Source organism: Anguilla anguilla, chromosome 9 (assembly GCF_013347855.1).
Source record: "Anguilla anguilla isolate fAngAng1 chromosome 9, fAngAng1.pri, whole genome shotgun sequence".
Lineage (NCBI taxonomy): Eukaryota > Metazoa > Chordata > Actinopteri > Anguilliformes > Anguillidae > Anguilla > Anguilla anguilla.
In genome coordinates this window covers 53,883,413-53,897,459 of record NC_049209.1, presented here as the reverse complement: position 1 = coordinate 53,897,459, position 14,047 = coordinate 53,883,413, and the positions used below count along the sequence as shown (strand labels likewise).

The 14,047-nt window shown below is 45.0% G+C and overlaps 2 protein-coding genes across 2 annotated transcripts; one reads left to right on the top strand and one right to left on the bottom strand.

Annotated features, from left to right (window-relative positions):
• Positions 1 to 1,141: 1,141 nt before the first annotated feature.
• Positions 1,142 to 8,540, bottom strand: LOC118236031 (cofilin-2-like). Its single transcript, XM_035434029.1, has 4 exons — positions 8,381 to 8,540; positions 2,885 to 3,195; positions 2,442 to 2,518; positions 1,142 to 2,039 (listed from the first exon to the last, which is right to left on the bottom strand). The coding sequence occupies exons 1-4, from the start codon at positions 8,381 to 8,383 to the stop codon at positions 1,927 to 1,929; spliced, it is 504 nt and encodes a 167-aa protein (XP_035289920.1). The 5' UTR covers positions 8,384 to 8,540; the 3' UTR covers positions 1,142 to 1,926.
• A 3,595-nt stretch (positions 8,541 to 12,135) lies between these two features.
• Positions 12,136 to 14,010, top strand: tmem223 (transmembrane protein 223). The gene is made up of 2 exons (XM_035431829.1): positions 12,136 to 13,085; positions 13,505 to 14,010. Exons 1-2 carry the CDS (start codon positions 12,446 to 12,448, stop codon positions 13,801 to 13,803), a joined length of 939 nt encoding a protein of 312 aa, XP_035287720.1. The 5' UTR covers positions 12,136 to 12,445; the 3' UTR covers positions 13,804 to 14,010.
• Positions 14,011 to 14,047: the final 37 nt, after the last annotated feature.

Sequence of the window (14,047 nt, the reverse complement as noted above, 5' to 3'; positions counted from 1 at the left end):
GTAAGGCAGTGGTAACCAACCCTAATTTGGCACACCTGCAGCTCAATGCAGATCGTTAGGCGGTTGAAATTTGCGTTGCTAGGGCTGGAGAACCCACAGGACTGCAGATCTCCAGGAACAGGGTCGGTTACTATGGTTACCACTGAGGTAAGGGTTATTTTTTCCTTTAGCCCTGAAATGAGTACTTGTGACTCAGTTCTGCAAGCAAACTTCCAAGTATGAAACGTTTTCACTGCACAGCATTTAATGTCTGTTTATAAATTACTGTGGGAAATGTTAATTATTTAATGCATGGTCTGTGCAGTGGTTTGAGGTGCAATTTTTATGAATTTAGAAAATAGATGTCTGCACGTAAACACTGTAAACTCTAAACACTACACATGTAGCCAGCACTACACATCAGAAAACACGTACATTACAGCACATACACAACTGTACACAATGCACGTACATTTTCAGCGAACACAGAAATAAAACACATCATGTATTTAGTAACTCCTAAATTCTTGACTTTAATAGCCTGGAGACAAGAGCTGCTGAATGCTGCCACCCAGTGGGCCACGTCCGTTACTGCACTGCACGATGGCACCAGCAACCGCATGGAAACTGCTGCATGGATGACAGACTCGAATCAAATTTAGGCCACCGCAGAAGGGCTTGGTGTGGAACGGCGGCCAAGTCCAACGGGGTGATGCGTGCGCCCTCGGCAGCGTGTTTATTTAGTGATTCAGCGGCTCCGCAGCTCGTCCCGCCCCTTAAGGAAGCAGAACACTGAGCCTGGCTTTATTCCTACAACCCGGCTTCTGCAGCGGGTCCAGCCAGGCGCGCGCCTGGTAGTAACATTTTAGCAGGAGCAGCAAAGCATCACGCGGGACGAATTATTTTAACTCGAAGCTGTAGGTGCATGACAAATCGAGACAGACATCAGGAGATAAAGTTTAGTGCTTTTTTTTTTTAATAGAGATAAGGAGACAAAACAAAAACACCCATAATCCATCCTTCCATCCATCAGACCCCCCCTCCCCTCCCCCCACACCCCAAATCTGCCTCTTTCATCACAGGCTGTTCCATCTACTTCCCTCCCTACCTCTAATGCCCATCAGTCCATCTTCTTAACTCTTTTTTCCTACTTCATTTTCCCCCCGGTTCTTAATCTGTAGCTTTGTAAAAAGGAATGTTCATTTTTTTTTTGTTTTTTGTTTTTGGTTGAATATCTTTGTAATATTGACAAATGAATCAGTGGAATCATAGTTTTAAAACCGATCAAGAATTCAATGTTCAAGGTATCCAAGGTAACAAATGTTCAGAACAGGATATGCAATTCAAAAAAATGTAAACAGAACAAAAAAGAAAAGGGTCATGGTTTGGTGCAATCCTACGCTTAGTGTCAGCTACAAGTGCTTAAGAGCAATACGTTTGGCAATAAAAAAGCTTGTATACTTCAGACTGAACAGTGTCCAGCTATTTTCAATTGTCTGTGAATTGTAGTGGTCATTGCCATTATCCTTCAAAACGTACTATTTCCTTCATTGCTAACCTATATCCCTTCATCACACAGGAACACACACCTACCCCACCCCAGAAAACCTTTAGCAGTGTAATTTCATATTTATAGTATTCTTCATCATCCCTCTCCTTCATAAACTTTTTAAAATCACTTTTTTTGTGTTTTGTTGTTCATTATTTTCCTGAATTGGAATGACAGTCTGCAATTGTGAAAATTGTCAGATATTTTGACAGACCAGCCCCCCCCCCCTCCCCCCAACCACCACCCTTAAAATGATATGCCCGTCCCTCTTCCCACTCTGAAGTCTTCTTCCCGTTGTCCCACCCCCCTCCCTCCCTGGATTGGAATGAACAGCCAAACCCCATGGAATTCTGAATTCTGGTCTTCCTACAGGCCTCAAACAAAGCCTGGGACTGGATTTATATAGGGCTCCCTTCAAGAGACACCACTGACTGGCCCCCCAGCTTCTCTGCCAGGGTACGCCGGTCTTTGATGTCCTCCAAACCATTGACTTGCCACTCATGCTTGATGCCTGTGAATTTTGGACAGAGAAAGAGAGAAATAAGCACTCAGTTTGATGGTCAAAGGACAAGTACAACACAATGCCACTGTTACAGTACGGTCACTGGTCAATTTTGGTTCGAGCTGAAGTGCTTGAAACTGATGAAGGGGGTAAGCAGTGGGATTGTTTCTAAAGAACCAACAAACAGCTAACTCTGCGTCCCAACAGCACAGTCCTGCCCTGCCCTATGTCTCATCCTTAAGTCTGGCCAACCCCATCTCACCTAGGAAACAGCACGTTGGAAAATCTGGTCACATGACCATGTGCCGTCCAATCATGACACTTTGCATAAAAAAGTACAAGACTTCCGAATGGATATCAAGATACTCACGTGACACATCTACACCAACCTGACCCCATCGCCCCACCTACCTGTCATCTTCTTTTTAATGGCGTCCTTGGAGCTCGCGTAGATCATCTTACTCTTCAGGGGAGCGCTTTCTGGGGCCCTGGGAGAGAGAGACCAAGAAAGACAAAGAGTTGGGGAGGGGAGAGAGAGAGAGAGAGAGAGGCAGAGAAAGGGAAAAAGAAAGTTTGTGGAAAGTGAACGGGGAAGAACTTCTTTCTTTAAAAAAAAAAAAAAAAAAGAAATTATGGCCATTTCATTCAAAACAGACAGTTCACATCACAGGTTCTGTATCATACTGTTGCAATGTACAAGTTATAATATTCATTGATGAAGAACAACATGCCGATGATGAAGGCACTGAAAGACTGCATACTGTGGTGTGAAATCATACCGGTATACCTAAAAAAAGGTATATCCCCCAGCCCTACTGCCACCCATGGCACCATCAACATCTGCTCCCACGCACCAGAAGATGAAGACCAGGTCCTCCTTCTTGGTCTCCTTGGTCTCGTAGGTGGCATCATAGAGGGCGTAGCGACAGTCGTCGGGCGGCAGCATCTTCACAAAGTGCAGGTAAGGGTCCTGTACGGTGGTGCCCACGTCCCCCTGCAGAATCTCCTGGCCCTCCTCCAGGACGATGTTCTTCTTGTCCTCGCTCAGGCAGAAGAGCACTGCCTTCTTCCTCTTCCTCTTCTCCTCCTCTCCGACCTGGGCCTTCCTCACCTTCATCTCGTTGAAGACCGTCACCACATCTTCTGTCACGGTTACCCCGGAGGCCTGCCGAAAAAAAGGGGGGGGGGGGGGGGGGGTGAGCCAACAGAGGACTCTCCGAAAAACACCTTTACCTGTGTGTGTGTGTGCACTTAAAGCCATAATGCACCAGACAAAACTGGCATCGTGCAAGTGTTTTGTTAAAGATGGCGACCGCAGCATTGCTGTCTGTTTTCTAAACTTCAATTTCCATAATTTTGCATTGCTTACGACACATTTTACTACCCCCTCAAGCAGCACTCAAAACCCTTGGCGCACAGATGGAACGAACGTGTTAGCGACTGCATGTGTGACATCAGCACAGAACAAAGGGGGCTAATTCAGGTTTGTTCCCGTTTCCTGGACAAAGACAACAGAGTGCAACCTGGGCACTGCAGTAACCCTGAGGGCAGAACTGAGTGGTATGTTAAATCTCACACATATATGCCCAGGGATGGACATAACATTCCTAATGTAAAACCCTGAGCCAGCCCAGCCTTTACTAGGCAAGCACATGTAGTGAAAATCACATTTTGGTACTGCTATAGCCTGTTAAAGGTGAGACATGAAGCGACTGAGCCTGCTGTGCGTTAGGAGCGGAATCGGCTGAACCTGCTGTGCGTTAGGAGCGGAATCGGCTGAACCTGCTGTGCGTTAGGAGCAGAATCGACTGAACCTGCTGTGCGTTAGGAGCTGAACCTGCTGTGCGTTAGGAGCGGAATCGGCTGAACCTGCTGTGCGTTAGGAGCGGAATCTGCTGAACCTGCTGTGCGTTAGGAGCGGAATCGGCTGAACCTGCTGTGCATTAGGAGCGGAATCGGCTGAACCTGCTGTGCGTTAGGAGCGGAATCGGCTGAACCTGCTGTGCGTTAGGAGCGGAATCGGCTGAACCTGCTGTGCGTTAGGAGCGGAATCGGCTGAACCTGCTGTGCGTTAGGAGCGGAATCGGCTGAACCTGCTGTGCGTTAGGAGCAGAATCGGCTGAACCTGCTGTGCGTTAGGAGCGGAATCGGCTGAACCTGCTGTGCGTTAGGAGCGGAATCGGCTGAACCTGCTGTGCGTTAGGAGCTGAACCTGCTGTGCGTTAGGAGCGGAATCTGTTTCCCTGCGGTTAAATGTTAGTCATCTGCACTACACCTAAATTATTAATGACTCTGCCTGAATAAGCACATAAATAAATATAGCATTACCAAGTCCCTGACGTGGCCATTTAACCAGGTGAGTAAAAGACACAACCCAGCTGCTAGAAAACTCATCTTCTCACAGGGACAGTTAAAAAATCCCATGTAAATAAAAATCAAATTATAAAAACAAAATAAATGGGTAGACAGTACACACACTTATTTTTACGTGCTCAGGGGCTGTTTACATTTTCCTTTATGATACAAAAGGCGTGGTTCCAGGGGTTAAAGGGCCACAGATGGGTTGGAAAACTCGGGTCCCCCCAAAGTTGGAGCACTGAACCCCAGGAAGCACTGCTCCGTATGCATGACAACGCACTGTGAGCAGGGGCATGATGTCACCGGTGAGTGTGCTCTTAGCACGTGTGAAACTGACACCCTTTGAAAAATTAAGCGTTGTGTGCAGTGCAGAGTTACACTGCACCGCTGCCCCAGGAGCTACAGCGCCACTGCAGAACTGCATCAGAGCGCACCTTCTGTCTGTGTACCCAAGCATGTCGCCAACACGCACTGCCCTAAAGCACACACAGCAGCACACCTTAATGCGAGATTAAAAACACCGATTACTCAACCATGAAGTGATTAGGCACGACAGACTGCATCTGAGTCAGAAAGAAGAAAGTGCAAAAGGCTTCGCTGCATGTTCAAGGCCAAGCGCCTTCCGTATAAAGTAAAGTCCACCTGAACACGTTCTGTTCTGTCCGAGTACTCATCTGACACAGGTGTACTGTACACGCACACCAACCGAATATTCACAGCAGCCCAATTTATTAAAGACGCCACATAGCAAACAGGAAATTTCTGGAGGAAATCCATGTCCATGCATCAACTGGATATGTAAACGAAGATTAGAGCATATGAAACAGCGCCAGAGACACAATGATGCACATGAACGGATTGGATTTTTTTTTTTTTTTAATTTAAATACAGCCCTGTGGTCACGAGAAACAATTTCAGACCTTCCACCAGCGCCGGAGAGAACGCAACACACAGCCGCGGTGGAGTCAATGACGATGAATCGCAACAAAACGTCTTTTCACCAGTGACCCAGATCTGGAAGAGACCGGCAGGGTTTCGTGTGGAATACACAAAAAACGCATTCAACGGCACAGAGGCCGGGAGAGCAGGATTTCATTTCATATGGGGAAATATTTAAAAGTAACTCGCTAGATGCTGGTGAGGACTTAAACAGTTCTCTGTATAAAGAATGAAAAATGCGATCCTGATCGGATCTTAAACTCCAAAAATGCAAAACATTCAAATTAAAAACACTGACATGCACCGAAGGTCTTACATGCACAACCTGACAAAAACTCCACATTACGGAGAAAATCTGAACAATTAAAAAAAAAAAAAGTAAAATCATTGAATACAGGCAATGTATCAAAATATGAGGACAGTAGCGTTTGACAGAAAATGTTCTCCCGGATACCAGCTATCGCTAGTGACAGATGTATCACGCCTGCCATTTATAAATCTGACGTTAGCACGCCACGAGACAGGGCGTAGCGTGCGCATTCTTCATTTTGTCCACCAGTTTGTTCCCACAAGTTGCGTCGTCACGGGTAGCAATCAGCAAACACAGAAACGGTCGGCCCAGACAGAGCCCGACAGTTTTATTCCGGGTCTATTAAATATTCCGCGGTAACACACATTACTGCGGCTGTAAAATGGTTGAGTGACAGTAGATTTTTTTTTTTACAAAACATTACGACACTTCACATGGTGGGAAACTGCGAGAGAAAGGCCGGCTATGGTTCACACAGCGCCGCTGTGATGCCAGCCAAAACCGCAAACCTCATGCACCACGACTAAATACCCTATTCTGGTTCAAGCTTGTACCACGTCACGTCCTTCGGCATTTTGGCAAAACTGAATGAAAGCCAAAACAAAGGCTCATAGAATGTAGTGTCAACGTGCGGTGTGACAACCACACCTCAACTACACCAAACCACGTTTAACCAGAGTTGCATCAACGCTGATAAATGCGTTTTCGTGCGGTTATATTCATACACTAAAATCACTGCCTAGCTTGTTTGCCAACGTTAGATTGTTTTTCGATCCGGCCTATCAGGTTGTACATTCAGAACGTCTCTAATTTACCTCCGTGCCGCTAGCGCTACGTTTGCTAGTATTTGAAAGGCTGACGCCAAAGCTCATCTGTGGCTATCAAATTTAACATTATGGGCAAAAGTAATCATTAATCAAGTGAGTTTGTTAATTAGCAAGTGCTAATGACCCAACTGATAGCTATATACCCATCTGGCCAGGTGAAATTCCGCTAGCGCTCAAACTAGCTAGCTTACCTAAAACGTCGGACAAAGAAACCCAGAGAAGCGGTGAAAGAACTCAACAGGGCCAACGTTACGCTAGCAAATGCATTCAACAAAAGACCTAACAGCAGATGGCTATGGAAATAATTGTCACATCCATATTCGCTTTAACACGTTAGCTGTGCTTGCCAACAAAGCCAGTTAAAGCCGGCCAGCGTGATTAAACCGACTGCGTAGCCGGCTACACGAATGCGTACACTCCAGAATGGATACAGTTTCGTGACAATGGCACAAACGCGCCATTTTTCTATGAATAAATAATGGTCTAGGTACTTGAGAGCCATCAAAATGGCCCCATCACTTGCAGCACGGCGAATTTTCTACGTTATATATTACGAAGTATTTAGCTAGCGAACGCTAGTGCGTATTGAGAACCAAGAAGAAAGGCATTAAAACGAAATGCTAGCAAATGCTGCCAGACTAGACAGCATCCTATACACTTGCTACAGCCAAAGCTAGCCACATCACGTTAGCCGGTCCTATAAAATAAATAGGCGTAAGACGTCCTTTGTAGATCGTATTGATTTAGCCACCGATTTTTGCCGGTCTTAATATACAGCTTGTGCTGGGTCACGTTAACTCGGGACAACAGATAATTAGGGTGGGGCCGACTGCACAAGAAAAGACATTCGACCATGCTTTACATACCACCAAAAGGGATACAGAAAATATAATTTACTTGAAAAAAAGAATATTTCTAGGCAACGTTAGCAAGTTAACGTAGCCACCATACCAGCTAACAGTAAAAAAGAATGCGACACTGGCTGTCATCACTTTAGACACCGTTATTTCAGTAATATTCTGCAGCTGCTGTGCCTCGGTCACTGAAGCTACCAACGAATACACCCCAACAATCGCCCCCTTTCAAAGTCACCTGTGTTGCAGCCTCTATGAATGCATACCAGCTTTCTAGTGTTTTACAAGGCCTTCACATTTTCGAGCACTGCCCCCGAAAGCTGCCACTAGTAAGCTACCGTTAAAACTATCGATCAAATGACAATGGAGACGCGATCAGATGCGTATGTGTTATTTTGGTAAGACGATTGCAAATAATTTCAATATTTGTAGCCTGAGGGCACGTTTTTTCCGCTGGCGCGAGCCGCAACTCTGATTCGTTTGTATCACACCAGCAGGGAAAGAATACGTTACGGTTAGGACGACAACGTTAAAATGGATTCAACTAGCTCGCAAACGTTACCATCCTTCCTAAATTGGGTGATTAGCTAGCCAACATAAGAGGCCCAGTTACACATAGTCTAAAGAATGAGAGGAAATGGCGCCAGTTGTTTTTTTTTTTTGGTTGCTAGTTCCCCCTCCTCTCTATATGCCGACATTAGCCATCTAGCTTTAGGGATCGACAACGGGAAGGGAGGAACGTAGCTACTTGGAAAATGCAGCATTCCTGAGATGGTGAACGGAGGTTCACTTTTTGAAATATACAAACCCCGCTTAACATCGCGGGGATGGAAAAGTGCTTAGGTTTGTATAGATAGTCACTAAAGTAAATAAAAAAAACGACGGTTAGCAAGTTAATGTGACCAACGTTACCTAGGAAAGACACATTTTTGAAACAATAAATAGCTACAACAGGTACACACACAACCATCACAAGCCCATTAAGTCTTCAAATAACGCATAACAGTCAATCTGCAAGAATAGCATGGCATATAGCTAGTAGTTGTTCGAATATAGACGTACCATGGTTGTATCTCAGTGTTTGTCGGCGTCTGAATATGAATTGAATGGGCAGCGATGCAGTCTCGTTCTCGCTCGCACACTGACACACGGACGCGCGCCTAACGACAACGGTGGTAGGGGGCATCCGGAGAAACGGGGCAGGAGCTTCGACCATAGTGGACCATGGGAACTGAAGTTTTTTTGTTTTTTTGCACGTTATCGACAAATCAAGTGTGAATGCTTGCTTAACTGGACCTAATTCGTTTAGTAAAACATCTGATTGATCAGTGGCGTCACTAGGGGGGTGCGGACCGCACCGGGTGACACCATCGGAGGGGGTGACACCAAAATGACTGTCTATAAAATTTTTGTGCAGTGTTTCAGCAGAAATTTATTATTTTTTTAATAAAAATATTATTATGCGACGTGTTGAAACAGCTAATTTCTCTGATGCAGTTTACTGCCGGTTGATTTAATTAGAGGTATTAATGTGACGAGAAGCGCTTTGTCATTTGAATGCATAACACGCACTTCCTCGCGCTCACACCCGCCCTCCGGCGCTACCGTGTTACCTGTCTGATTGACTGATGTCTTCGAGGCATGTTTAAACACTACCCCTGTTTATAAATTTAAAATAGTAGAATAATTTACAGAAAACTTTTTTTTCATTTATTTATACATTTTGTAAAATACATTTTACAGTGATGATCACACACAAAAGTCATTGGATGGTTTTTATTTGATTGGAATAACATGCATTTGCTGTGAGAATGTTCCTGACTGAAAATTATAATGCAGGTGTAACAAACACTGTTGGTACCTGAAAGTAGCGGAGTTCTAGAATGCTGACTTTAAATTTAGGAGAGAAAAAAAACTTCAAAGGGTTAATGTTAATGAGCTGGCAGATTGTTCGCCCTAAACACGCACTGTCATCTTTACAGTCGTCCCTTAATTAGAATTTGCTGCGCTGCATCTGGCTGCACCTGGAGCAGCAGGTGAGGCAGTGTCCGGTCCGAGAGGCAACCACAGGTAACTATACAAACCGCATGCAGCAATCCAGGTGCATTAAAACTTTTCCTGTGTGTCGCGCATGGTGCATTTATGCGCTATATGCTGCAAAACTGCATGATCTGTGCTATATAAATAATGGTTTATTATTATTATTATTATTATTATTATTATTTACAGACTGGTACCGGTGTACTGTACGTCTCACTACATAACAGCTTGCAAGCACTGCAAAATACTGTTATACTCTGTATTAATTCTGTCCATAATTCTCTTTGTTAGTGTATAGCTACAAATGTGTTTTAAAAAAATATGTCTTTCAGTTGTGTGCACCTCCAATAATGAAAATAAGAGATAACCAGCAGCACATTAGGAGAGTGCTGCTCCTGAAACGTCACAATACAGAACATTTCTATGATCTTTTCGAATTTCAAAATTCGGAAGTACCTCAACAATATAAATTTATAATATAGCACGTTGCTTGTAAGACGTTTCAATGTGACGTTTTCAGCACAGACATAGAAACATCTCTAGCACCCAAGGACACTGGTTTAAGTGTGACCATGGGTTACATTACATTTGCTGTGAGTAACTCTGGATAACAGAATCTACTAAATTGATTTTATGCAAATGGGAGTAGATATGTGTGTGTGAGGGGGAAAGATAGGTTTGAAATATCTGCATTAAAAAAGATGGATGTTTTAAGGGGGAAAGGAAATGGAACGCTTGATAGAAGGCGGGTAGTTACCAGGAGTAAAATACATGGAAGCGCCCCTGTCAAGTATACAGTGAGTCCACAGACTCGACATTTCAAATATGCTCAAGCTTTTCAGCTACTCTTGCCTGCATATTTGGAAGCTAAAGATTATTTTTTGACGCATAAATATTAACCCGTGCAAGTGTTCGTGCTCTAGCGTCATGTCAGCACACCAGAGCTTGTGAACATTAAGTCGCATCTTCCATTGGAAGAGCTGGCTGTCCATCATTCCCATGCAAAATCAGCACACTGAAGCGTTATCTCGCTTGTGCTACACCGCCTTCATCCATCTTTCTGCAACTGCGCATTTTTTCTAACGAACAGTCGTGCTATTTGTACTCCGGTCCGTCACTGTTCCGTTCGAAATGTAATTAACATCATCACCCTTGCGCCACCCTCTCCCCCAGTAAGATTCCTTGAACTCGTTTCCAAATAAGGAAACGAATGCCTGCGGCAGTGCGCGCGCCTCATTCCCAACTCGCGCACACGAGACGGCTCGGGACGCCGAACTCCATATAAGGCAATAAGGGCCCGGCGTTTCAAAATTCAACGCGAGAAGGGGGTGAGAGAGAGGGAGCATTGTAAGTTACCGCGAAAGAAAGGAGTGAGACACAGAGAAGAGGAGGGGGAGAAGGGTTTACTGACCGAAAGAGAGGGAGAGACAAAAGAGAGTGGAAGAGGGTGGGGTTAAAGGCCGACTTCTGCGGGCAACAATGTGTAACAAAGACGACGGTTTCTGTCAAAGATGAGGTGGCACTTTTATTTTTGAAGTGTTTTTTTTTATTTGTTAAAAGTGAATGTTGGTCCATATAATTTATTCATGTCACATGTTAATTAGCGCTGTTGCTTTGTATGTTTAATAAATTAATGTATTTATTTAAAGGCAGCATATTACAAGATTTATCCGTGTTTCATAATTGTCTCACAATGCCATCAGGAAATTATCTAAGTAACGCTGCGGCAAGGATAACAATCGCGTGGTAGCTACTTCAGCATGAAAAAAAACAGGAAGCGAGTCAGAAATTGCACATTAAATGATGCTCCCTGGTGTGTTGTTTGAGAAAATGTAACCAGACATTATTTAGAGATATTGACAGTGTGGAAAATACCACTATTGCTTATCTCTGCTGCCGTCTGGTGGAGGGTCCGCGTAGTGTGACACAAGTTCCAGTCTGGGGGGGGGGGGGGGCATCGCAGCTGTGGTTTGGGGCATCAGAGGTCCTGGTAAAACAAAATCTTTAAAAAATCATCATGCGCACACGAACTCACACACACGTTTGTGTACTGATGAGTTTTTATTTTTTATTTTTCACAGGGGCTCTCACAAACAGGTGACTGATTCAAGCAGAGTGGGGGAGGAGGGGGGGACAAGAGGCATAAACAAAATTGGAGAGGCCTCCTGTACCCTCGCGGGCCCATGAAGAATTCCTAGAGGCCCTTGTGTGTTTATGCATTTTCATGATTTGCATATTTCTATATTTTAGACTCTCCAACTTCAATCAAACTTTGTGCAGTTCATGAAGTGATAGTGATCCCTGCAGTCTGCAGCCTGCCACCAACTTTTCAATAATTATTTATTGTGTTGAGCTCCACAAAATAAGCAAATAATGATTTTAATGATAATGACTATGAAAGGTGTATCTAAAATGAACAGCATAACACACATAATAAATACACACCATGGGATATTGCTTAAATAAACATTAAAAAGCAATAGCCTTCTTGTTATACAGCCATACTTGCATGAACAATATACTGTGTAGTAGACATTCCGTATGTAGTTTCTCAATTTATTTCCTTTTTTTCTCAAACTTTTTCCACCACAAACTGGACTATGCTGTACTATTGTATAATGTGCACAAGGTCACAGCATTAGCCGACAGTCTGGACTGTGGTAGATTATTACCTTATATGATCATTTGGCTGGAAGCTGTATGGTATATTGGACTAATGTAGTGCTATTTATAGTCATGTTCTTTTTCTTTCTTTCTTTCTTTCTTTTCAGGGCTTTCCATTTCGTGGCAGGTAGGCACCACCCTAATAGCGTTGCTCCATATGCTGTCCATAGGTTCAAAGGGCATTCCGAACTCACGGAAGCACGAAATCACTCGCGTTTTCACTCTGCGCCTGAGAATACCTTGGCTTTTTGGACCTCGGGGCTTTCCATACGTTGATAAACATGGCGCCGGCCTGTATCAGTGTTAAAGTTATCACATTTTCCTCATGAAATGGACATAACTAATAAATAGGGTTCGTTCTAATGACATACAGCAAATACAAGACAGGAAAAGGGAAAAGGGTAGGAAAGACGGACATTTAAAATGGGCCTTCGTTATCTGCTAGCCGGTGTCCCCGGATCTCCTTATTTTGGAGCGCAGCGCTGCATTCGGTTCATATTCAGGACAAATGCCGCTCCGCTGCGGACTGCGGTCGGAACCGCTGCGATGCAGGACGGGAGTGTGGCACACCTTACCGCCTGGGCTGCGACTTCGCGGTCTTTACCCTCAGTATCATCGCTCGGACGGAACTACCGATGCGACTGGTTCTGTGTAACGAAAAGACTATGCAGCCGCACACTGAATTCCGGAAGTACCGCTGCAAAAAAGTTCTGCTTGGCTGAGCTGGGCTCGGCTGTCGCTGCCCGTCAGCGCGCGCATGCCCACAGGCCGTGCTGGAGCGCGACTCCTGCCCGTTTCCATTCGACGTCCACTGCCGTTGCCAAAGACGTGGTTCTGTTTGAGCACGACCGAACCCGGTTCTTTCGTCTGCTGTCGTTCTTCTGTGCGGGCCAGCTGCTGTTCTGGACCTACCTGGCTCACTTTGCTTTTACCAACCTGCGAGACTCGCGACGCGCCCAGGCGCCCGAGAACACTGCGATTTCAGGGGGACTGTTTGGCATCGACGCAAATTTAGGTTCTGGTGCCTGGAGGTACGGGTTCACCCTCTCGTGTCTGGCTGTAGGTAAGTCATTGTTCCTTAAAATAATTAGTCCGATTTCTGAGCTTTCTGAGCGCAACAAACTCTGATATGTATATATTAATGGCATATCTTAGTGAAAGATGTGTATGTATGTTGGCATATGCCTCCTTGTCAATTTGGATTCCGTCTCAGAATCTCTTAAGATTGCGCGCTGTCTTATACAGCTTTCTACTGCAATTATTTACTGTAAAATGTGACTTACTGGAAAATATAATAAATGTATTTCACAATTAATTTTTTTAAACAAAATTGGCTAATGTCTGAAAGCAGTAGCTTCCCCACTGCAGATCCTTCACACTCTAGTGTCTCAGTGGTGGTCAGCGCTCTGCTCTGCCACTCCCCCTTCTGCACTGCACGGTCCTGTGCGCCTGGCACTGACCGCTTGACCTTCGACCCCGCAGGAGGAGCGATTGTGGGATTTGGTGTTCTCTTCTGTCGCCGGTCCGTCAGCCGGGTCATCTTGCACAAGGGCGGCGGGACGGTCACCGTGACGACGCAGTCCCCCCTGGGGGCCGACAGGGGGCGGAGCCTTACCGTGCCGCTGGAGCAGGTGGCCTGCTACTCCCACAGGCAGGAGTCCCCCACTTTCATCCCCCTGCGGGTCAAAGGTCACCGCTTCTACTTCCTGTTGGACAGAGAGGGGACCCTCAACAACCCCAAACTGTTTGACGTGACTGTAGGGGCATACAGGCCTTTCTGAAGTGTGTGTGTGTTGTGTGTCTGACTGTCTGACTGACTGACTGTTGGGGTATGCAAGGTGTATGTGTGTGTGTGTGGAAATACATATGCTTTCCACTTCTCCATTTTCAGTTTGCTTGGAAAATTAAGTTTCATTTACTTCCACCTTCCACCAATTAAAACAGGCTTGTTGTTTGGAACAATAAAATGTTTATTTGCTTTAGTGACAGCCATTTCCAGAGCGACTTACACAGCTTATGTTTCAC

Coding starts and splice junctions, on each gene's coding strand:
- LOC118236031 (XM_035434029.1), bottom strand. Junction 2,519..2,884: donor GACCTGGTCTTCATCTTCTG/GTGCGTGGGAGC, acceptor TCTCTCTCCCAG/GGCCCCAGAAAGCGCTCCCC. Junction 2,040..2,441: donor CATTAAAAAGAAGATGACAG/GTAGGTGGGGCG, acceptor CAAAATTCACAG/GCATCAAGCATGAGTGGCAA.
- tmem223 (XM_035431829.1), top strand. CDS start 12,446: ATGGGCCTTCGTTATCTGCTAGCCGGTGTCCCCGGATCTCCTTATTTT. Junction 13,086..13,504: donor CCTCTCGTGTCTGGCTGTAG/GTAAGTCATTGT, acceptor TCGACCCCGCAG/GAGGAGCGATTGTGGGATTT.